Source organism: Dama dama, chromosome 7 (genome assembly GCF_033118175.1).
Source record: "Dama dama isolate Ldn47 chromosome 7, ASM3311817v1, whole genome shotgun sequence".
NCBI classification, from domain to species: domain Eukaryota; kingdom Metazoa; phylum Chordata; class Mammalia; order Artiodactyla; family Cervidae; genus Dama; species Dama dama.
The window spans coordinates 39,406,994-39,433,318 of NC_083687.1; the positions used below are offsets into that span (position 1 = coordinate 39,406,994).

Genomic DNA, 26,325 nt, shown 5'->3' on the forward strand with positions numbered 1-26,325 from the left:
CTAAATTACAGAGGTTCATGGAAGGCAAGCTAAGAGCTCTGCACTAAGATGGCTGATGATTCTTTCAATGAAGTGCACTAGAACTTCAAGAATACAAAAGTCAAGAAGATGGGAAATGACCTTATAATCAAGGAGGTAGGAATGGACCAGGAAGCTCTCAGCTGACACCGCTGTCTGTAACTAAACAGTGAATCCCAACTCCTCACTCAGAAGAGAAAAAGCTGTGCACATCCCTGCAGCATGGAGTCCAGTGGTATATATCCCTTTCGCCCACCACTCCAGGAGAAAAATGGCTTCTAATAAGGATTACATAGAAGAGACTACTACATACAAGAGAAGAAATTCCAAAATGAGGGACAGCAAAAAACAACTACTCTAATCATTAAAGCCATTAATATTATTAAATGTCCATACTAGATCACCCTTAAAATGTCATGAAATTAAAAGACGCTTACTCCTTGGAAGGAAAGTTATGACCAACCTAGATAGCATATTAAAAAGCAGAGACATTACTTTGCAACAAAGGTCCGTCTAGCCAAGGCTATGGTTTTTCCAGTGGTCATGTATGGATGTGACAGTTGGACTATAAAGAAAACTGAGCACCAAAGAATTGATGCTTTTGAACTGTGGTGTTGGAGAAGACTCCTGAGAGTCCCTTGGACTGCAAGGAGATCAAATCGGTCCATCCTAAAGGAGATCAGTCCTGGGTGTTCATTGGAAGGACTGATGTTGAAGCTGAAACTCCAATACTTTGGCCACCTGATGCAAAGAACTGACTCATGTGAAAAGACCCTGATGCTGGGAAAGATTGAGGGCAGGAGGAGAAGGGAACAACAGAGGATGGGATGGTTGGATGGCATCACCGACTCAATGGACATGAGTTTGGGTCAACTCCGAGAGTTGGTGATGGACAGGGAGGCCTGACATCCTGCAGTCCATGGGGTCACGAAGAGTCAGACAGGACCGAGTGACTGAACTGAACTGAACGAATGAGGACACTGAAAATGATTTAACAACTTTCCAAAAAGAAATAATCCAAAACCAATAACCAAAGGAAGCATTATGGTGAGGAGGGGAGGACATTTTCTAGTTAGTCTATAAGAAATCGCTCATTTGAAGAATACACTCATGAAATGTATGTGTTCAAATCATACTTCTTTTAAAAGCCACTGTACCTACCAGGGCAGTTTGACTGCCTTCCATGATACTAATTTAATTGTATCATGTAAACAGGTGTCCGAGCTCTGGGGAATGACATCATTTTTCCCTCAGCAGGGCAGAAAATGAAATGAAAAGCAAGCAGGAATTATTTTCTAAGGTTTAAATCACCTTCTCCTCAAAATAAAAAGGGTTTGAAAGAGTCAACAAACAAGCACTTACTACTCTGAACAAGCCTCTGTGCAGTGTTACTATGGAGTAATTATATTCCTAGATTTACACAAAAGCAGCCATTTCAAGTATATACTGACATAATCTCTCTTCTTTCCTCAAATAGTAAAAAATACCCACTTTCCTCAAATAGTAAAAATATCCACCACTGGTAACTGAGAATTCTGAATTTCTCTGTATTGTTTTCAATAACCTCTGTGTACATTATATATAAACTATTTTATACCTCATTCTTATCAATTACAGAGTTAAATGAAAATATTTTAGGTCTGTGCAATGCTTAGATGCTCAGTCATGTCCAACTCTTTGTAACCCCATGGACTGTAGCCCAACAGGCTCCTCAGCCCATGGGATTCTCCAGGCAAGAATCCTGGACTGGGTTGTTAATGCCCTTCTCCAGGGGATCTTCCCAACACAGGAATCAAAATGCAGTCTCCTGCATTGCAGATGGATTCTTTACCAGCTGAGCTACCAGAGAAGCCCATTTTAGGTCTACATTTGATTAGTTATAAGCTATTAAGCAATAATATTTTTTATAAACTCCCATTATTTCACAATAACAAAAGAGACCACTGGCATAGGCATCCAGAAATCATTGATATATCTAACTTAAATGAGAGATTTCTTCTAGAGATTTCCTTATTAAATGTCCTACTGAAGATAATGCTTATATTTTCTGGGCCTACAGCATCCAGACAAGTATGAAAAGTGGTCCTAGTGTCTACTGCATGCAAGCCATACTAAACTGAAATCGACTATGATTTCTGAAGTGGGTAAAATCAACAGCATATAAAATTAATACAAATATGTATGAGTAACACAGGCATATAAAATAAACCACATGAAGAAAAATAAATTTCATATGCAAGTGATTGGTTCCTTAATGCTCCCTTTTTAGTAGTCCCAAATGAGAAACCAAAATTAGGTGGGCATAACAAAGCTTAATGTTCTTGTGTAAACACATTAAGACTGTTACTTTACATAGAAGAGTACTGTTATAAGATTTTTAAAAAATGCTAATAGACAAAAACATTAAAATATGTTGGATATTTAATATCCCCTAGGATAATGGTGACCCACTCTAGTGTTCTTGCCTGGAGAATCCCAGGGACAGAGGAGCCTGGTGGGCTGCCGTCTGTGGGGTCGCACAGAGTCGGACACGACTTGACGTGACTCAGCAGCAGCAGCAGCAGGATAACGGCGACCCACTGCAGTCTTCTTGCCTGGAGGATCTCAGGGACAGAGGAGCCTGGTGGGCTACAGTCCATGGGGTCACAGAGAGTCAGACACGACCGAGCGACTAACACACACAGGATAAATCAAACTTTGAATTTTTTTAATGTTTCAGGAAATTACCTTTAAAGTGATTTCCTTAATTTTCAAATGCACCATCAGAAAGTATTAGACAAGTCTAGGCTAAATTATACAAAAATTACTAATGAAACCAGAAAAGTGATTCTAAAAGCAGATTTTGAGGGTTTTTTTTTTACCTGTTTTAAGATTGATTTTGCTCTCTAAACCATGTTATCAAAAACAAAATTAATGATATATGATCATTTGCTTATTGAAGGAAAGAAAGCTATGAAAGGAGTTAACTTTCCAATCCTCCCTACTCCTAACATCCGCATTGAACCTAAGACCAGCCATTTACACATGCAAAAGCAAGTTGCTATGTGACATAGACTAGCGGTCAAAAGCAGTGTTTGGAGTAATGGACTTCAGTGCCCATGAGGTTTAAAGAAACAACCTCTCTGCATTCTCACTTATAAAGGTGGGAATACTATAAGTCCTTATATCACAAGGACTAAAGGTGGTGCTAGTGGTAAAGAATCCGCCGGCCAATGCAGGAGACTCAGGTTTGATTCCTGGGCTGCGTAGGTCTCCCGGAGAAGGAAATGGCAAGCCACTCCAGTATTCCTGTCTCTGTCCATGCCCATGGAGGGAGGAGCCTAGAGGGCTACAGTCCATGGGGTCCCAAAGAGCTGGACACGACTGAGCAGAGCACAAGCATGATGACACAGATAAAGCGCTGGGCCACTGCCGGTCACAAAGCACTCAAACTCTGTTCCCACCCCACACACACACAGCAGAAACAGAGATGCGTGTGCGCCAGTCTGCACACCACGTATTTCCCAGCTCTGTCTGCGGAGAGGACCTAGAAGCACTGGTACTTCGTGGTGGAATGAGCACACCTACTGCCCAGGTCTTCGGTCCGGTTCTAAACACGAGTCTCCTAACGAAAAGCGTCAGGATTCCTCGCAAAAGTGGTTGCTTCCGAGGCTGGGAAAGGGACAATACAAGACCAGAACCTCTTGTGGTGCCAGAAAATAAGGACGTGCTCAGAAAGCAAGGCGGGCCTGTCTGAAAGACACAGGCGCCAGCCTGATGAGGTCCTGTGGCCAAAGCTGGAACAAGACAAGCAACACCATGATGACAGCACTCAACTGTAACCTGCATAGGAAATATCCGTGAGTTCATACTGATGCAAACAGGTAAAACAGTGGCCAAAGGCCAGCGCTTCCTTAGAGGAGAATGTGTGCAAGCCTAGCTGCCCAGTTGTGTCCGACTCTTTGTGACCCCACGGACCTCCTGGACTGCAGCCCACGAGGCTCCCCCGTCCATGGGATTCTCCAGGCACGAACACTGGAGTGGGTTGCCATTTTCTTCTCCAGAGGATCAGAAGAATCCAAACGATTAAATATGGAAGGAAAGAAAATAGAAAACCACCACTATGCAACTATCACAGTAACAACTGTTGCAGACAAGATCCACCAACAGATACTAAAATTAGTATGCAAAAGGTTGAGTAAACACAGGAGATTTATTGGCTACAATGAGAAAAATAACTCAAGAGGAGAAATCTGGCAGATAAGGGTTAGTGTATTAACATCATGAAGCCCCTTACGCGATGAGCTGAGAAGGATACAATATCACTTGTATGCTCCTCTTGCCAGAAATGCATTCATTACTTTATTCTAACCATGAGAAACTACCAGACAAACCTAAGGTGATGGACATTCTACAAAATGATTAATTCTCTTTCAGAAGTGTCAAGGTCACAAAAAGTGAGAAAAAAATTGAGAAACTGGCACAGATTGGAGGAGATTAAGGAGACATTCCAAATAAATGTAAGGTGAGATCTTAGACTGGATCCTGAAACATAAAAAGGATGTAAGTGGGAAACCTGGCAAAATCCAAACAAGCTCTGTCATTTAGATAATAGTATTGCACTAATGCTCACTTCCCAATGAATTATACCATAACCACGTAAGATATAAAAGGCATACACAAACTTAATTTTCCCACTTTTCTGTCAGTCCAAACTTATTTCAAAATGAGGGGTTTTTTTTTTTCTTTTTTTAAATGAGATATATACAGTCATCCCTCAGTGCTTGCAGAGGATGGGTTCCCAGACCTGTGGCCAATACCACAATTGGCACAAAACCAGTGCCATAGCTGGCTCTCCTATTGGAGAGCTCCACATTCCAGGACTCAGCCAGCCCCAGACTGTAAGTCCAGTAGCATATGCACTGGAAAAGGTTCCCAGGTGAGTGGCACACAGCTCAAAGCCACACTGCTCAAGAGTCTAGACAACATATTAGCATTTTATTTTCTCCTAAAATCATTAAGTCACCCACCTCATAGAATATTGGAAATAAAAGCAAAAATAAACAAATTGGACCTAATTAAACTTAAAAGCTTTTGCACAACAAAGGAAACTATAAGCAAGGTGAAAAGACAGCCCTCAGAATGGGAGAAAATAATAGCAAATGAAGAAACAGACAAAGGATTAATCTCAAAAATATACTAGCAACTCCTGCAGCTCAATTCCAGAAAAATAAATGACCTAATCAAAAAATAGGCCAAAGAACTAAACAGACATTTCTCCAAAGACGACATACAGATGGCTAACAAACACATGAAAAGATGCTCAACATCACTCATCAGAGAAATGCAAATCAAAACCACAATGAGGTACCATTACACGCCAGTCAGGATGGCTGCTATCCAAAAGTCTACAAGCAATAAATGCTGGAGAGGGTGTGGAGAAAAGGGAACCCTCTTACACTGTTGGTAGGAATGCAAACTAGTACAGCCACTATGGAGAACAGTGTGGAGATTCCTTAAAAAACTGGAAATAGAACTGCCATATGACCCAGCAATCCCACTCCTGGGCATACACACCCAGGAAACCAGATCTAAAAGAGACACGTGCACCCCAGTGTTCATCGCAGCACTGTTTATAATAGCCAGGACATGGAAGCAACCTAGATGCCCATCAGCAGACGAATGGATAAGGAAGCTGTGGTACATATACACAATGGAATATTAAAAAGAATTCATTTGAATCAGTTCTAATGAGATGGATGAAAATGCAGCCCATTAAACAGAGTGAAGTAAGCCAGAAAGATGAAAGATAAAGACCAATACAGTATACTAACGCATACATATGGAATTTAAAAAGATGGTAACGATAACCCTATATGCAAAACAGAAAAAGAGACACAGATGTACAGAACAGACTTGGACTCTGTGGGAGAAGGTGAGGGTAGGATGTTCTGAGAGAATAGCATTGAAACAAGCATACTATCAAGGGTGAAACAGATCACCAGCCCAGGTTGGATGCATGAGACAAGTGCTCAGGGCTGGTGCACTGCGAAGACCCAAAGGGATGTGATGGGGAGGAAGGAGGGAGCGGGGATTGGGATGGGGAACACATGTAAATCCATGGCTGACTCATGTCAATGTATGGCAAAAACCACTACAATATTGTAAAGTAATTGGCCTCCAACTAATAAAAATAAATAAATACAAAAAAAAAATCATTAAGTCATGCTAAAATATTCTTTAGGTGCTGAAGCTAGAACTTCTCTCTCTAAAAACCTTGGCTTTAAAAAATGTAATCAATAAAACACATTACAGATCTCATTACCTGTAATTTTATATCCATAAGCAGCCAGTTGTCCAGCCATGTATTCTCCATCTGAATTATTATGAGAACAACCCCAAGTTCGTATCCAAATTTTCTGTATGCCTGGAATAGTGCTGTTAATCAATTTTAAAAAATAAGTCTCATTAAGGGATTTTTTAAAATAAAAAGCACTAGTTAATTTCTAGGCATATTATGCAAAAACACTCACTGCATTCTATTCATAAGTTATTCATTAAAAGTACCAACTTAATACATAATCTGCTGTTACACCAAAAGTCTAAAATCAAGATAAAATAACAGTATAAAATTCTAAGACTCTCTTTCTATGTGAAGAATATCTTTTCTCCAAGTTGTATTTTAAGTTCAATACTACTAAATACTACCAGTAAGTTCAACTCCTGGAAAGGTACAAACAACAATAGCACAGAAAATGGTTCTAGCAGCAACAGCAAATAAAGAAAACCTAAACACATCTAAAGACTACTGTATACTAACCACAATCTTTATAACTTAGATATAAAAAACTGAATCAAAATGAAAATCTGTCACCCTACAGCACTATTAATAATAAAAGTATTCCACATATAGAGTTCTAAAAAATGTAATTTTTAGAAAGGGAATAAAAGGACTTTCAACTTCGATTGCCCTAAATAATTAACAACTAAGTAGACATTACATTTAATGATATGTTCAAGACAAATTTAATAAATTTCAGGTATTAAAATAAGTAAATTTAAATTCATAGACTTTATGACTCTGTTCCAAATAACCAAATGTATTAAAATGTTCAAGTTTACTAGATATACAAATATAAGCATATTAAAACTATATAACTGCCTAATCCTTTCTGGCTAGGTTGTATTAGAATTTCACTAGACACCTAATAGTGCAAACAGGACAAGAATTGGTGTCCAAAGCCTTTAACTAATTCATAAGTACTTTAAATGTGCTAAGAAAACCACATGCCCAAACCACCACTATCTCTTAAGAATCACAAATTCCAATAAAAATATTAATGCGGAAGTAACAAGAACATACCAACCACAGTGATATCAAAGAGATCTGGCCAGAGGAGGATGGGAGGCAGGGAGATCTATCTTTGTGCCAAATACTGCCCTAGGCCAATATGTAATTCGACACTTTTAATTAATGACTTTGCTAAATATAACCATTCAAATTTTTAAAAACCCTACATATTTCCTTTCAAAACTTCAAAGATTCTTTTAAAAGATACATTATGTATATCACATACAGTAGTGTCAGCCTCTCCCATGGTACGATGCTGAATATAAGTTCAAAAAAAGCTTACCTATCGCTTGGTGGACTGTTTTCCTCTTGCAAATATTTTTGGGTATTTCGCCTTCGCACCTTTGGAACAACGTGCTTTCTCGAAAAATGCCTATCTTGTGGCTTTGAATCTTCTTGTGACACAATATCTTCTATGTCATCCAGGAATGTATCACAGGATGCAGAAGGCATCTTCTCTATCATATAAACAAGTTATAAATGATACAGGCATGAGTCCTCAGAACATCTGTTTAACATAGCACCTATGAAATAGTCTTGCCAAACTTGAATCTAATAAAGCCTTTAGATTTTTACTTCAACTTTTACAGAAAATACAAGAGATACTGAAAAACAAGAAACATCGGATAAATCAGACAAATCTTACTGAGTGGGACATAAAGCACATGGAAAGAGATTTAACGTTATCAGCAATCAAAGAAATACAAACTAAACCACAATGAGATATCACTACAAACCTGTAACACACCACAGCACGCATACCACCCGTCAATTACAGGCGTCCTCCCTCCCCAGGCGCGGCAATGGCACAAGTGACCCACACCTGCCAGAATAATTCACCCTGAGCCATAAAGACCGGCTCAGGGTTGGACGTAACACGCCCAGTCAGTCACAATCATCACGAGGACTTCCACGCCAGTGCTAACTTCTCTTTCACTGAAGTGGCTCAGTTAGGAGGATGCCAACTTGAGGCTACTGGGGGGCCATCCTGCCTACCACAAAGCAGAAGAATACCCAAGGCAGGAAGTCTCATAAGAGCTGGAGGGATAAGATACGTGAGCAGCTGGATCCAACCAATGCCTGAAGCCAGACATAGCCCTGCTCTGCCCATTCATGTGAGCTCAGGAATTCCCCGAGGCTTAAATTCATTTGAGGTGGGCTTTCTGCTCTTGCCAACAAGAGCCCTGGCTGACTCAGCACACTAGGGAAGGTGAGATGAACTAAGTTTCTTCCAAACTGGTTCTATGAGCCAGCAGTGAAAAACTAGTTCTGTGGTCAAATGAATTTGGAAAATTCTGCCTCTCGCAGACTCCCAGGATGTGTGTGCATGCATGTGTGTATATACTATGAGAGCAAGACTGGGAAGAACTACAGTAAAGAAACAAACTCGTTTATCTTAGAAAGTTTCTGAAAATTAATTTCTCATGGATTGCCTCTTCATGAGGCTGAAGATGGTACTGAGAACAGGAGGCCTGAGTGAAGCCCACCGTCAGATCCCCTCCTACATTCCGCAGACAGAAGACTGCATTCTCTAACAGGAAATGGTTCTTTGCCCACATACCAACCTGTTACTGGGAACTACCCACCCTCTAAGAACCACCCCTCTACTCTAACCTGCTTGAGCACGGAATTCTAGTCATGCTCCTCCCTACCTAATCACTAACTGTATACGGATACTGTTATTTCTCCCATTTAAAAAAAAACAAAAATCTTATCGTGGCCTCACTTCCTCTACCTACTGTCTCCATCACATTTCTATCCTTTAAAACTCCTTGCAAGAACTGTCTTGTTTCCCCCTCCCAGTCTCTCATATGCCAGGCTTTCACCCCCACCACCCCAAAATTGCCAACCTGATTCAGTGACTCGCAGCAACGTACGGAACAGTCAGCTCTCAGCCATCTCACGTGATCCTAACGGCGGCACTTGACACTACTGACCCTTCATTCCCTCAAGGTATCTTCTTCCCTGGCTTTTGGGGTCCCACACGCTGACTTCTCCTCCTACCGCATTAGCCCCTCCCCCAGTCTCCGTGGCCCGTTCCTCATCTCCAACTTCTCAAGGTCAGAACACCCCCAGGGCTCCGTTACAGGCGCACCCTAGGTGATCTCAACCAGCCTTGTGGCCTTGAAATACTAACTATATGCTTATATAACCAGTCCCAGGCCTCCCTTGAACTTCAGGCTCAGATGTCCATCCAATTGCCTACTCAACACCCTGCTTGAATGGCTAAGAGTTACTTCGAACTTTAAATCAAGAACAGAACTCCTGAGTCTCACCCCACCTGCAGCCAGGAGGAACACACAGATCCTCCCACGACTTTCTCCATCTCACTGAAAGGCAATACCAACCTTCTAACCTCTCAGGCCCAAAATCCTGGCATCATCCCCGACTCCTCTTTCCTTCACCCTAAGTCCAATACATCAGCAAAATCCCATTGGCCTGAGCTTCCAAATATATTCAGAATCTAACCATTTCCGACCATACCCACTGTTACATTCTTGGTCCCAACATTAACTCTTGCCTGGATTACTGTCATAGTCACCTTGCTTCTACCCTCAATTCCCAAAGGAATCTTGTTGCACATAAGCCAGGGATCCCTCTAAAACCTAAGTTCATCTCAGGTTTCTGATCAAAACCTTCCACTGGTATTCCATCTCAGAGTAAAAAGCCCAGACTTAAAACTGCTACTAAGTTCTACAAGGACAAGGGGCTTCCCTGGTGGTTCAGTGGTAAAAATCCAGAATCCACCTGCCAATACAGGAGACACGGGTTTGATCCCTTCTTGTCCAAAAAGATCCCACAAGATTGCCATGGAGCAACCAAGTCCATGTGCCACAAATACTGATACTGTGTTCTAGAGCCGGGGAGCCGCAACTACTGACGCCCGTGCACCCTAGAGCCCATTCTCTGTAACAAGAGAAGCCACAGCAGTGAGAAGCCTGTGCACTGCAACAAAGAGTAAGCCCCACTCTCTGCAACTAGAGAAAAATCCATGGAGCAACAAAGACCCATCACAGCCAAAAATAAATGAAATTATATTTTAAAAAAATTCTACAAGGACATAATCAGCTTCCTGCCTCAGAAAAGTGGAAGTGACAGGACACCACTCCCACGCTCCTGCCTCTCTCTAAAACAGGAGGGAAGGCGGCAGGGCACAGCCTTGGAAAGAATGACTTAGCCACAGGACACACTGCTAAGAACCAACTAGGTCTGAGGTGGCAGAAGACTCAGCTCCCACTGGGCCCTGGGCCTCACAGGCTCCCTGGACTCCCAGCACACTAAGCAACACAGACCCCGCAGGGCAGCTCAGAGCCACCCGTGAAAGGCTGAAAAGCAGCCCAGCTCCTGGAAATCCCCACCCCTTCCCCAGAATAAGTGGAATAATCCTCTTGCTCATTAGCCCATGAAATTAGAGGCTGGTGGTTGAGTCGCTACGTCGTGTCCAACTCTTGCGACTCCATGTAGCCTGCCAGGTCCCTCTGTGCATGGGGTTTCCCAGGCAAGAATACTGGAGTGGGTTGCCATTTCCTTCTCCAGGGAATCTTCCCGACTCAGGAATCAAACACAGATCTCCTGCATTACAGGCAGATTCTTTACCAACTGAGCTACAAGGGAAGCCCATGAAATTAGCCTATGAAATTACCCAGACATAAACACTAACCACACTAACTCTTACCTTCTGATAAGGCCCACATTCTGTGGAGTGTGTTTCTCTCTAAATAAACCCACTTCTTACCTATTACTATGTCTCTCACTGAATTCTTTTGATAAGAAGAACATGAGCTTCTTAAGAGTCCTGAGACCAGGTATGTGTTACGAGCTAATCGCTTGGTCGTGTCCGACTCTTTGCAACTCCATGGACTGTAGCCCACCAGGCTCCTCTGTCCATGGAATTCTCCAGGCCACAGTACTGGAGTTGTTTGCAATTCCCTTCTCCAGGGGATCTTCCCAACCCAGGGATCGAACCCCGATCTCCTGCACTGCAGACAGATTCTTTACCATCTGAGCCATTGGGGAAGCCCTGAGACCAGGTGCATGATCTCAATTAAGACTGTGGGTTCAAGTCCCAGTCTGGGTTCTGGCCAGGTCTGGGTCCCAGCCCATGGATTCAAGTCCCATCTGAGGTGCACAGTTTCAACTCCACTCAGACACATGGGCTTTCTGGCTAGTTCACACCCACCAGGCACACACTAATCTCAAGGTCTTGGTCATGCCTGGAATGCCTTCAAGCCCTTTGGAACTCTGTCCAAATGTCACCAGCGAGGTCTTTCTGAACAACCCCCACCTCACCACGTACACACACCTCCTGTCCCCCTCCCCCCAGCCTTGCTTTCGTACCATAGCACTTCCCCACATGCTTAGATACTAAACAGGAGCAAACCTGCCACCCGAAAACATCTCTTTGCCATGTGGATTATTTTGAGCTGAAGACAAATTAAGACCAGGAAGAAACTTTGACCCTCCTTCTAATTGCTAAAAGAATGTAAAGAAAGACATGTTTCAGGAAGGGATGTGATCCCATAGATAACTATAGTATGAACTATGTGCACAGATGGGGAGGAACCAGGCAAAGTCTGTCTGTTAAAACTGTTACCAAACATTTGCTTTTCCATCTCACGGCAACTGCCTTCCTCCCCTTTGAGGTCCCAAACCACTACCCCCAAGATCTTTTGTCTTTAGCTGAAGACAATATTTAAGGTAAGAGTTTCAGCCATTTTGGCAAGTTACTCAGTTTCCCCGGGTCTGTCCCATGTATGTGAAAGTGTTAGTTGCTCAGTCATGTCCCACTCTTTGCAATCCCATGGACTATAGCCTGCCAGGCTCCTCTGTCCATGGAGGAGAGGAGTAGGTATCCACTCATTCTTCTCCAAGCCAGAATACTGGAATGAGTAGCCATTCTCTTCTCTAGGGAATCTTCCCACCCAGGGATCAAACCCAGGTCTCCCACATTATAGGCAGATCCTTTACCCCCTGAGTCACTAGGGAAGTTCATGTATACATGCCACATGCTACTAAACTTTTGTTTGATTTTCTCCTATTAATCTGTCAATTTAATTCTTAGACCAACCAGAAGAACTGAGAACTGTAGAGGAAAATTTCTTCCTCCATGGCAGTATCTTCATCATCTTATTACTCTCTTTCTACTAGGATATATACTCTGGGGGTGGGGAGGTTTTTGAGTGTTTTGTTCACTGCTTTATCCCAGGTGGTGCCTACAACTACCTAGCGTACTGCAACTTCTCAAAAAAAAAATTTTTTAAGTGTCCACAACCCAGTCTACAAAATATGGTCCCTCTGCCACCTCCCACTCTGCCCCAACTATAATAACCTTTCTGACATTCTCCAAGCAGACCAAGCTAGTTTCTGACTCAGGGCCTTCACACTTGCTCTTCCTCTGTCTGGAATATCATCCCCAGATATGTGGATGGCTTGCTGCCTACTCCTTTACTCAAATAACACCTCCGTGGAGAGGGCTTTTCCTAATGACCTTATCTAAAATAACCACACACTGATCAGGCATCCCACACACTCTCACCAGCCTCTAACTCCACTTTATGCTTCATTTCCCTTCATCACACTTACCTGACTCCATGTATATAACTGCTTGTGTCTTTTCACTAGAGTGTAAGCTTCAGAACAGAGGTACCCTGTCTTTTTCACCACTATAACTACCAACACTTTTAACAATGCCTAGCACACAGCAAGTGCAGAATATTTGCTGAACGAAAGGATGAATAAATCCTTGTTTAAGCTGAATTTAGCTAGTCTTTCTATAACACAGAAGGAAATTCTTACACTAGATGGGAGAAGTCCAGAGGAGTTAGAAGATTTATCCACTGAGAGAGCTAGAACTGGGCCCTCTCTCAACACCAAGATCTCCCCAGATGACTCCGTTCCATTGGCAAAGCACAAACAATGCAAGAGTCTGAGATGACCCTAAGGAAGAAAAACATTCCAGAAAAAAATGGGCAAAGGAAAAACTGGCAACACACTTAAGCAAGTCAATAGCCATTAAGCATAGGAAAGAACGCTCAAACACACTAAGGGCATGAGCTTGAACAAGAAATTATTTTCCATCTACCCCACTGATGACAAAGACTGACAAAAACCCAACTGTTAGCTAAAAGTATGGTAGGACTGCCATACCCTTTCTGAAGGGCAATCTAGCAATACATATCAAACTTTAACACATATATATCCTTTAGCCCAGCAATTCCATTTCTAGAAATTCACTCTAGGGAGACGAAAGAGACAAATATAAAACGCAGAGGTTCCTAAACCTGGCCGCATATCATAAACACCTGAATAAACTCACCTATCACTATTAACAAGCTTTTTACTTCCAACAAACCGGTAAAGTGAATTGTTAGCCTTCAGAAAATATTAAATAAGTGAATAATAATGAAAGTGTGAGAATAGAAGGAAAGTAAGATAGTAGTTAAGTGCTACAGAATGAATCATATAAAGTTCTCTCTTAAAGGTAGAGAAAATCAAGCTTAATAAAGGAAATAAAAACAGAAAGTGAAAAAGGAGACATGGAAAATGACGAATAGATTGAGTACAGAGTACTGGCTATTCACAGAGGTGATTTATTAGGAGAGGTATTATAACAGCAAATACCGAGGCCCCATTTTGAATTAGAATCTCCAGAGTGGAATTTAAGGGTGGGTATGTAAAACCTGTCCAGGTGATTCCACTATACATCCCACTAAGAACCACTGTTCTACAAAGGTTCTCAGCTGATGTTCATTACAGTCACCTGAGGAGCTATAGAAATTATCAACAACAAAATTATCAACTAGAGCCTTGCTCTAGTTGTATCAATCTCTAGAACTCAGCCTAGCCATCAATATTTTTTAAAACTTTCCAGTAAGTCTCATGTGCTGCCACAGTTGGGAACCAAAGTTCTACACCCGTAGTTTTTATAGTATGGTTCCCACACCAGCACAATTAAATGTCACTAGAGAACTTCCTAGAAATGAAGTCTTGGTCCCCCTCCAAACCAACTGAATCAGATACCTGGAGTAAAGCTCAGCAGTCTTTAACAAACCCTCCAGGTGATTTTGACATGCACTTACAGTTTGAAAATAACTGTCCTGGAGTTGTTGTTTGTTTTTTCATAAAAATCATCTAGAATGCCTGTCAAAAACACATCACCTAGTCAGCTGATTTTCTAAAAGGGTGCCAAGAATATTCAATAAGGAAGAGTATGCTTTCAAAAACTGGTGTTGGAACAACTTGATGGCTACATGCAAAGAATAAAGCTGGATTCCAACTTCACATCATAAACAAAAATTAAATTGATTACAGACCTAAATTTAAGAAATACTATAAAACCCTTACAAGAAATCATAGGTATACATTTTTATGACATCTTTCTTATGACACCAAAAGAAAAGCAACAAAGGAAAAAAGACTGGACTTCAAAGAACACCATCAAGAAGATACATATTTGCAAATATGTATCTTCTCCAAAGAAGATATACAAAGGGCCAGTAACATGAGATGTCAACATCATTAGCTATCAAGGAAATACAAATCAAAACCACAAGACACTTCTCACACACTAGGATGGCTAAAATAAAAAAGAATAGTGTTGCTGAAGAAGTAGATTAGATCAACCAGAGAGAAAAAGAATAGAATTTCTTCTAATTGGAAAAGGTGATGGACCAAGCCTTAAGGAACTCCAAATTTACCTACCAAACAGAAGAGAAACCTCCTATAATGGAGATCAAGAAGCAGTCACCAAAGGACAAAAATCAGTGGGTCACAGAAGGAAAATGAAGACAGTATGTCAAACAGGTGGACATGATCAGTGCTGCTTATGATGCAAGTGATGAAAGCTCGAGTAAAATGAGTGAAAATGTTTCTTGGATTTAGTGATACGGAGATCTTGGCGTTTCCATATAATGACGGCGACAAAATCACTAAGAAATTAAAGTTAGGCTACCTCTTTGCATGTTACATTGGGTAAATATCACTCCCAACATAAAAGTTTTAAAATAAACGAGTACCTTGATTATTTGCAATTAGCCTCAAATCGTCTTGAAAGATGAGTCTGGAAAATAAAAACTGTTTAGAAAAAAAAGTTCGCAACAAGTTTACAAAACCACAGTAAGGCCTCTAAAACTACCTAAAAGGGATTAAATTCTATAAAAGGCTGTTTTATACAGCAAGGTTAACGGTGTTCCGTACTACTCCCAATTTCTTACTGATTAGGACAGGTATGTTGACATCTGCCACATTTGCTATGACTGAGATACAGCATATGGCCTTAGTTATAAATACTCTGCGGCACTAGACTACTGCGTGATCCAGTAGTAAGAACACTACAAAACAGAGCAAAGAAGTAGGTGTCCATATCACCCGACACCCGAAAGACACGTGTCGTCCCGAGATTCAGAGACAGGTTTCACCAGCAAACACGAAAGAAAAGTGAAAAATCAAGACACCTACTCTTCAAATTAACTTCAGTTTAAATTTTTATTGAGATGCAGCCTTGTGAAAGCATGGTAACTGTAAAAAGCCTTATCCCGTCCCACGAACTCACTAACGCAGAAAGTGGGAGAACGGAGGAAATTAAATTTGACAGTAAGCAACGAGATCTCTTAAGTACTCCTAACAGTCCTGCAGCACCTACGGCCAACGTCCCGGTCCTCACTTCAGGCAACGCTGCTTCCCAATACTCCCAACCCGGCTGGTAAGTTTCCTTTCAATTTCGAAACAAACCAGAGAACGGCCACGAGGACTGAAACTGGGGGGGACACGGCTCTGCCGTAAAAGGAGCTCTGGCCAAACTCTGCCCCACACTGATCCACCCGCCACCCTTACCCAGCAGTCGGGAAATAACAAGCCAACCAAAAGTAACAGAACCTACACGCCACTCTCCGGAAACTGCAGAGACTTTAGCTGGAGCTCGCCATGACACGTACGTTCCGCCACGTTTATATACGCATGCTCGCAGACGGCGGCCCGGAGTGGTCAAACTACATCGGCGCCGAACGTGCGCGTTCAGGTTTAACCGATTACACTTAACAGTTCCTTTGACGGCAACAGGGAGAAGACGACCTTCAAGACATCGAGTTCTTTAGAATCGTTTGATAGCTAACCTCCCCAAGCTCTTCCCTGCAGAAGGAAACGGCAGCCCACTCCAACATTCTTGCCTGGGGAATTCCATGGACAGAGAAGCCTGGCGGGCTACATACAGTCTTATGGGGTTGCAGAGGGGAACACGACTGAGCCACTGAGCATGCAAACGTGCCCGAGCTCTTACTACTGTGGGACAGTGTTCGACGCTTTATATAAACATTGTCTCCCCATTTATTCATTGTTATTTTACAGAAGAGGAAGCTAGGAGTTTAATTACTTGTCCAAAATAACTGTGCTAGTAGTGACTGTCCTCCATACCCAATCCAATTCTGCCGGACTCCCAAAGAACCTGTTCTTTTCATTACATTTTCCCAGCCTCCTCAGCCTTTTGTGATAAGAGGTTGTGTTAACGAACATGGAAAAGGGTAAAAAGAACAGCGGCATTAAACTTAATATAGATTGTTTAACACCAAGCAAGGGTTTTTGTTGGTTTTTGTTTTTTAACGGTCAGAAGATAGTTTAGGAGTAGAAGTTTAGAGTAAAAAGAGAATTTTAATAAGAGGTATGTACAGATTCTGACCTGGTTACCTTTTACCTGAGTTATCTCACCTTATTCTTTACTCTAGACATCAATCGTATTTGACCTTGTTTACCAGAAAAGCATCTCCACTATAGAAGACAGTAGGCCACAAACAGGAATTCAGAATTATGCCTGACTCTGGGTTTCACACTGATTTGGGGTTATTGGGGTTATATTTGTTTTGTAAATACATTTCCTAGTGCAACTCCCTCCAGTTAAAATGCCATACTTTGTTCATCATTATCTATAAAAAAATTCTAAATTGTGACGTAAGGTCCATGGCAGTCTTTACCCAAATGAATTAGAATTGTGTGTTACATTGCCCCACCTCTTTCTGTAGACCAAAAGTAGGCCCTGGTTCTTCTTCTTCTTGGTGGTAATCCCACTGCTTAATACATAATCTTGCACTTAATAACCTCCAAATAAACATATGTGAGGTGAAGAAATGAGTGCACCCCTTCTCTACAAGATCTGATTTAAGTTCAATCAAAGAAAGTGTATGGAGTGCATGCCATGTGACCTCAAGCAAGATGATGCTGGATGATAGGGTTAGAAAGGAAAAATGACAACTCCCTACCACTCCTTGAGGCTACTTCAAGGATATAGCTTCAGTAGAGAAGAGCAGTCCCTATGGAAGATGGATGCAAGGGGCCTGTGGGCACAACAGGGAGGTTCCTTCTCTTACCTGAGGAAATCAGTACTTCCCCCTGGGGTGCCGTGAGGGTATTCCAGACTCGGAAGACAGTGAGGGCAAATAGATGGGGGCCTAAAACTATAAACTGTTATATATTATAAAAGCAAAAAGAGTAAAGTTGGGTGAGAGCAGAAAAGGCTGAAATGGAAGGTGCAGGGACCAGATTAAGGTGAGCTTTGTTTGCTAAAATTAAGACATTAGACTTAATCCTGGTTGTATTGGGTAGCATGAAAGTACCTGAGCATGAGGCTGGGTTTGAAGACATTTCAGACATGAACAAACAGCGAAAAGCCTAAATGAAGTTGTTGGCTGTGAGCAATGGGAAAATGAAATGAGAAGACAGAAGAGATATTGAGAAGGTAAAATGAGCAAGCCTTAGAGATTGATAGGTGTAAAAGAGAGGATACAAGGATGTTTCCAAGTTTGGGAATAAAGCAGCTGACACTAGCACTTCTTTGGTGAAATCTGTCTCTTTAAGGCACTCAATCTGAATAATTTGAAAAGCCAGTGACACTACTTCTAGGAATTTCACTTATGGAAATGCTCACGGTTACACAAAATGACATATGTGCCAGATTAGTCTTTGAAAGATTGCTTTCAAAAGCAAAAGACTGAAAACTCTCTGGCTTCTCAGTAGGGAATAGGTTAAATATCTTTATGGTATCCATACAGTTCTTGAAAAAGAACAAGGTTATTTTTAATGCACTATCTATTCTTTTTTAAATTTATTTTTAATTGAAGGATAATTTCTTTATGCACTATTCTTAAGTGGAAAAAGAGTGTGTGACTACAGCTATAACTACAGTTTTATACATGTATAAAATCTCTGGTAGGATGTATAAATAATTGGTAATATAATCATGTCTCTAGGAAAAGATACTGAATGGCTAAAGGAAGATTTACTTTTCCATGTATGTCATTTTGAACCTTTCATTTTTGGACCATGCAGATGTATTATTTATTCAAAAAGTAAATGGATGCATTTTATAAATAAAATTAAAATGACATTTGATAATTTATTATTTACTGGTTTATCTGTTTACACTGTATTTTTTTCTTATGAACATTTAAATTTCAAATCTTTTTATTATGTTAAGAGGTACATAACATAAAATTTACCATCTTAACCATTTTTAACTATACAGCTCAGTAAGTAGCATTCAGTACCTTCACATTTTTAGACAACCATTTATCTCCAGAACTGTTTCATCTTCCCATACTGAGACTCTCTACCTATTAAACAAGGGCCCCCTAATCCCCATTTTTCCCAAACCCTGATGGCAACCATCCTGTAGAATTTGTTTGTATGAATCTGACTACTATAGTTTCCTCATATAAGTGGAACCATGCAATATTTGTCCTTTTGTAGCTGGCTTATTTCACTTAGTATAATGTCTTCAGGGTTCATCCATATGGCAGCATGTCAGAATGTCCTTTCATTTTAAGGGTAAATAATATTCTATTTATGTATATAGCATATTTTGTTTATAAATTTAAATATTCATGCTTTGTTTCTCAAATTAGCTTTTAAACTTGCTAAGAATAGACACTCCATATTGTTATTGTTTTTCCAGCCAACAATATAATATTAAAATATTATATTTTTAATGCTTTATAAATGATTGGTGGTAGACAAACCAGTTGGTGTATAAAAAGATACATTTAAACATGCAACTGAGCCTATAAAATAATTGTAAAAGCTAACATATTTTGAGAATTTACACGTGCCAGTAACCACCCTAAGTCCTTTATGTGAATTATCAAATGTATTCATTACAATGACTCTGTAAGTAACCCTATAAATTAGGAGTACTAGTATTAGTCTCATTATCCCCTTTTTACAGAGAAAACTGAAGGTTAGGCAGTCTGACTTTAGGTTTTTGTGCTTGTTTCAACTCTATATAAATAACTCAGAAGAAAGAAATTGTATACTTTCATTTAAAATGCAAAATTTCAAATAAAGAAAATTACTGGAGAAAAAAGGAAAAGAATGAAAAGGGAAATATGGAGTAAAATTATAAACCTTCAGAGTGATTAACTCAATCTTTTAATGTTATTCTTCACAGTGGAAATTGAAGAGAAAATGTGGGCAAGAATGAAGTTAGAGAATTCTTACTATCTCAGCCACTAATGAAGAAAGAAAGAATAAAATATGAAAGTTATAAAAATTTAGGAGCCATATTTAACATTTAGTTTATGATTTGAGCAATTAGCTGGCATACTTATAAATTTGCTCCAATCAGTATCTCTTTATGATAAATCATGCATTTAATTCACTCTTGAAAAATGATAATAAATATATATGAAATTTTCTGTGTAGAATATTAGATAAGTTTAGTAGAATGAAATTTAAAATGAATTAATCTATTTCTATATATGTTCTCAATTTTTAAGGTTCAGAAGGTCAACATGTATTATGCAAATATATTGTTACATATGCTACCTTCCCACCATAGTTAGTTAGTAGAAAGCTAACTATGATTTCTCAACTACAGAAGAATGAGGGGACACATGAAAATTAATTCTAGACCCAGGGATTTTGATTGGGTTTGATAAATTGTTAGGTAAATTTCCCAGCTGAATGCCATACAAGTAAAGCAGTTTTTTAGTAAGAGTTTCAGGTGTTTGTTTTCATAAAGGATAAAAAATAAGGATATTATCACTATAGTCTAAATGTGAAACCAAGATGATAGCAGAAACAGAGAATTAAGAAAGGATACAAGAATAGTCAAAAGAACATTCGTTTGGAACATTTGTTCCAATTCGGTGAATGTTTCAATGTAGAGGATAAAAAAGGACACTGGTGTCCTTAAATAAATTGAAAAAGTGAGTGAGTGAAAGTTGCTCAGTTGTGTCTGACTCTGCGACCACAATGACTGTAGCCTGCCAGGATCCTCTATCCAGGGAATTCTCCAGGCCAGAATACTGGAGTGGGCAGCCGTTCCCTTCTCCAGGGAGTCTTCCCAACCAAGGGATCGAACCCAGGTCTCCTGCATTGCAGGAGGATTCTTTATCATCTGAGACACCTCATGTTAAAAACATGATGTGAAATAAATTAACCTGCTATTGTCTTTGGGCTAATGATGAATTTTCTCAGTGTAATCTAACCACTAGGGGTCAGAGTGCTATACTTCTAGTATCAGCTATCCTGTTCTATCAATTTACACAAATTGGTTTAGCTCAATTTTATAATTAATCTTATCTTTCCCTTCTTCCACTCTCACTGTGGGTGGTTGGGGGCTGTTCTTATGGCCCAGGCCAGAGTAATGAGATCACCACATTGCCTTGCCCCAGGGCAGGTAACCCATGCCAAGCCAGAGAGGATTCTGGGCTCTCAGTCAGAGGGAGAATCTACGGCTGGAACTTCCAGGGCCACCACGTGGACAACACCTGCCTGAGACCTGGGCTATTTCAGAGGAAAGTAGAGCTGAGTGATGTAGGGAGACATCAAGAAGTTCTAAAGACAGCTCTAAGGCCCCTACTTCCACATGCCTGGAGCTAGGTTTACTTCTGAGTTCTTCAGTTTTGTGAACAAATAAATTCCCCTTTTCATCCCTAAAACTACTTTGAGCAGCTGTCTTTCAATTGCAACCAAAAGAGTCCTGGCTAATCTTTTTTTTTTTTTCCCCCCTGGCTTCCCTGGTGGCTTAGATGGTAAAGAATCTACCTGCAATGCAGGCTACCCAGGTTCGATCCCTGGGTCAGGAAGATCCCCTCGAGAAGGGAATGGTAACCCAGTCCAGTATTCTTGCCTGGAAAATCCCATGGACAGAGGAGCCTGGACAATCCTTGAGGTTGCAAACAGTCAGACACAACTGAGCAACTAACACTTTCATAATCTTATTTTTACATATTCTCTTAGCTTTTAAACAATTGATATTGGTTGTCTAACTCCCTGATTGGAGAAGAGACATATGATATTTTCTCTATCCTTCTCTATCCTTTCTTATCCTTCAGTAATATACGACTCAAATAACAAATTTATTGAGCTATATAATAATGTATTTATTGAGTATATACAGTACACCAAGAACTGTTTTAACACTCAGGGGAAATAGTACAGACCAATATCTCATCCCTCTTCAGAGTCTATATGACAGCAGGTAAGAGGCAGACAATACATAATAAATATGATATAAATTAAAATTATATAGTATGTTCAGAGGTGATAAAATAACCTCAAAATTGCTGCAGATTAAGCAGAACCAAGAGTGAGCACTGCAATTTTTAAAGATGGACTTGCAATTTTTAAGCCTACATTGGTTGGGTTGTTGAGAAAAAGACCTTTAGGCAAAGACTTCAAAAAGATAAGGAGGTTAGCAAAAAAATGTGTGTGAAAGAGCATTCAAATAAAAGGTACCGGCCAGGGGAAATTCTCTAAGGAAAGAGCACACCTGTCATGTTCAAAAGATAGCAGGGTCCATCAACAGATGAATGGATAAAGAGGATGTGATACCCACTCAGGCATAAAAAAGAATGAAGTTTTGCCATTTCCAACAACATAGATAAACTTGAAGAGTATTATGCTTGGTGAAATAAGTCACACAGAGAAAGACAAATACTATACATTATCACCTACATATGAAATCTAAAAAATAAAACAAACGAGCAAATATAAAGAAACAGACACAGATATAGAGAACAAACTAGTGGTTACCAGTGGGAGAGGGAAGTGGGGGGACAAGACAGGATTAGGGGATTAAGAGGTGTAAACTGTTATGTATAAAATAAATAAGCTTCAAAGATATATTGTACAACACAAGGAATATAGCCAATATTTTATAATAACTATAAATAGTATGACCTTGAAAGACTGTAAATTGAAATTTTTCTATGTTGTACACTTATAGCTTACATAGTATTGTAAGTCAACTCTACTTCAATAAAAATAAATAAATAAAGAATCTTTTTGAAAAGAGATGGAAGATAAGCATGGTTGGAACAGAGTAAGTAATAAGATGTCAGAGATAGAACAAAACCAAACTACAAGTGTCTTCAGACCTTTGACTTTTCAAGAAACGGGAGACTTTAGAGAGTCCCAAGAGGAGGGGCAGATGAAGAAGTTTGGTTAGAAAGCTGTTGAAATAAACCAGGGAGTCACTGATGGAATCCTGGACTAACGGGGCATGAGTAGGGGGTGATAAAAAGTGGTTAGATTCTGGACATATTTGAGGACACAGTCCTTAGAATTTCCTGTGGATTGATTTAGGGTATCAGGAGAAAAAAGAAATAAAGGATGATGACTTCCAAGTCTGGGGCCTAGACTACAAGAACAATGAAATTGCTATCAATGGAAATGGAACAGACTACTGAAGGGGGAGATCAGGAACTTAGGGTATTTTTGAATCTGCTTACTTTTTTTTATTTTGAAAAATTTTTAGATTTTTTAAAGTTGTAAAATTATTATAATTATTTCATGTATAACCTTCACCTAGCTTCCCCAGAGGATAGCATTTTGTATAACCAAAGTATAATCCCTGGTGGCTCAGACTATAAGCAATCTGCCTGTAATGCAGGAGACCCCGGTTTGATTCCTGGGCTGAGAAGATCCCCTGGAGAAGGGAATGGCAACCCACTCCAGTATTCTTGCCTGGAGAATTCCATGGACAGAGAAGCCTGACAAGTCATAGTCCGTGGGATTGCAAAGTGTCTGATACAACTGAGCAACTAACACATACCCACACAAAGTATAATTATCAACACCAGGAAATTAACATTGATACAATACTATTAACATTGATATGATATCCAGCCTAGGGCAGTTCTTCATTCTCCGTTTGTCTTTGGTGACTTTGACACTTTTGAAGAATATGGATCAGATGTTTTGTAAAATGTCCCTCAATATGAGCTGGTCTGATGTTTGCTGATGACCAAATTCAGGTTACAAATTTTTGGCAACACTCTCCAGCAGTGATGCTGTGCCCCTCTCAGTCCATCATATCAAGGAGGTACTTGATATTGATACGTCTCACTTACCAGTGATGTACTTTGAACATGGCTTCTGCAATGTAAGGTTACTGTATTTCCCATTGTTATTAGTGTCTTGTGGGAAGATACTCTAAGAGTATATAAATATTGTTTCCCACCGTGTATTTGCCTCCATTTTAGTATCCTTTAATGATCTAGGAATGTAGACAACAGCTATTATTATGCTGTTTGACAAAGGTCATTTTCCATTTCCATTATTCCTTCTAGTTTTACTATTAAATGGGCTGTCCCTATTCAATTATTTATATTAGTATGGCTTCACAGATACTTACTTTATTCTCTGGTTTATAATCCACTACCAAAATTAATTTGATGCTCATGTTATTCCAGGTTTGACCATTGGCCTTCAGGTCAGCTTCTGTGCTCTTTTGACACATCCGCATTGTTTTTTCTTTTATGGCCATGTCGAGCAGCCTGTGGGATCTTTGTTCCCTCACCAGGAATTGAACCCCTGCCCTTGACAGCAAGAGCACAGAGTCCTAACCACTTGACTGCCAGATAATTACTCCTTTCCCCCCTCCCCCTGCACCTCATTTTCTGGCAGCACAATATGCCCTAGGCTCATCTTGCACTTGCTCTGTACTATGCCTGGAACCAGCCAGTTCTCCAAGGAGTTGTGGTTCCTTTCAGGGGGAAATGGTATTTAGAAACTAGATGTGAGCTCACTGCTATTGGGTGCATTCACTGCTATCAAGTGGCATTGCTTCTGGAGCTCGGTTTTAAAACTATTTAGCTTGTGATGCCTACTAGACATCCAATTGGGTTGTTAACTTGGCAGTTAGAATTGTGATTCTGAGGTTTGGGTGAGAAATTTAGATGATATTTAAGCCAAAATATTAAATGAGATTAGAATTGACATAAGAAGTGAAGAGGATCAAAGACTGAGACACCTGGGGCACTCCAATACTAAGATAAGAGGAAAGAAGAACCAGCAAAGAAAACTGATAAGGAGTAACCAGTGAGGTAGGAAGAAAATTAGGAGGGTTGTATCCCAGAAGTCTAATGATAACAGTATATTATGGAGGAGTGAGTGATCAGCTGTGTCCAATTACGTGGACAGGTCAAGTAAGGGGAAGCCTGAGAAAAAGTTACTGAATTGAGCAACTTGGAAGGGTAATTTTGGTGGATGGGAGTGGGTAAAAGTTGAATGAAGTGGATTCAAAGGGGAAGAAGGGACGATAACTGGAGGTAGGACTTAGAGACAACTTTGAAGTTTTACCACAAAGAAGAGCAAAGATCAGTCGGGTGCTCGTGAAGACCTACGAGGCAGGGGTGGGTGTGGTGGGAAGGAGACTCAGGAAGGAGGGGACATATGTACACCTATGGCTAATTCATACTGATGTATGGCAAAAATCAAACCAATAATGTAAAGCAATTATCTTTCAATTATAATAAATAAATGTTAAAAATAAATTTTTTTAAAAGAGGAGCAAAGATACAGGACTATAAAAGTGGAGAAAGTGGGTTCAAAAGGAGGGAAATTTTGTTAAGATAGGAAAAACAAGAGCATCATTATGTGTTGAATGAGAATGATCCTTTGGAGATGGGAAAATTCATGGTACTGTACAAAGAGGGAAAAACTACTGAAGTCATACTTCTGAGAAAGGACAGTGACGATTTTCTAAGCATTATATCATAGTACCTGAGATGTAAATATTCGGAGACTAAATAAAGGTTGTTCACCTAGTTTTAAAAAATCGAATACATTTGGCTGATGTTATTTTAAAAAGCATATTTAAAGAAATGTGACTTTTTAATAACTAGAACTTTCTGTGAAATAGTAAGACCTTAGCAGTGATCATCAAGAGTCAACTAATACATTATATTGGAGATGTATTTCACTGGAAAATAGCAGAATGTGATCATTGCCAGGAAAATGTAGAGACAGAAAATCCTTTTTTCTTTTTTTCTCCTTAACCATTGGATACTCATGGCTTGTATGTGTGTGTGTTTGATGCATTCATTAAATGCTCTCTATTAGTCATATCTCTCACTGGCTTCTTTCCAAGTACTTTCTTACAAGTGATAAATCTGTAGGGGAAATTCAGAGATTTGCAATTCCACTGAGAGAAAATCTCTTTGAGAGTGAGTGGTGAGAATGATAAAGGCCGTGGAGGACAGTACTAGTCAGAATCTCTATGCCACAGAACAGAACAACTCTTACAACCCAACCCTATCAACACATAGCTGATATCATGAGAATTTATTCCCTGAAGTTACAGAGAAATCAGGTTTAAACTGCAACAGCAGGGACTTTCCTGGTGGTCTAGTGGCTAAGTCTCTGTACTCCCAATGCAGGGGGCCCAGGTTGGATCCCTGCTCAGGGAACTAGGTCCCACATGCTGCAACTAAGACCTGGTACAGCCAAATAAATAAAATAAGTAAATAAGCTGCAATAGTTAGGAGGGGAGGAAGTAGAGTGTCCAGTTATGGTTAATTTGATTATTCTAAATTTCTCAAAGACCCCCTTTAGTTTGTTGTCCATTCAACCAGAAAGTAAGAACAAAGATCAAAAGGAAAAGCAAGGAAAATGAAGGAAACAAGACATTTTGTCTTCTTTTTGTTGTATTCTTATATTTACCCACTTTAATTTCTCAATAAATGATTTGTAAGGAGGCAAAAAAG

At 40.0% G+C, this 26,325-nt stretch overlaps 1 protein-coding gene across 4 annotated transcripts in view; it reads right to left on the reverse strand.

Moving 5' to 3' along the window:
- CDKAL1 (CDK5 regulatory subunit associated protein 1 like 1) overlaps positions 1–16,309 on the reverse strand; it is a 579,065-nt gene extending 562,756 nt beyond the window's left edge. Inside the window, exons 1-5 of one of the 4 annotated variants that reach the window (XM_061147519.1) lie at positions 16,227–16,309; positions 15,364–15,407; positions 13,145–13,285; positions 7,632–7,806; positions 6,323–6,435 (exon numbers count right to left, since the gene is read on the reverse strand). In XM_061147519.1, coding sequence (XP_061003502.1) covers positions 6,323–6,435; positions 7,632–7,801 — 283 coding nt within the window. In that variant the 5' untranslated portion in view covers positions 7,802–7,806; positions 13,145–13,285; positions 15,364–15,407; positions 16,227–16,309. Of the gene's footprint in view, positions 1–6,322; positions 6,436–7,631; positions 7,807–13,144; positions 13,286–15,363; positions 15,422–16,226 lie in introns of all 4 variants that reach the window. The other 3 variants (XM_061147516.1, XM_061147517.1, XM_061147518.1) reach the window with 3 other exon arrangements.
- Between the last annotated feature and the right edge of the window lie 10,016 nt (positions 16,310–26,325).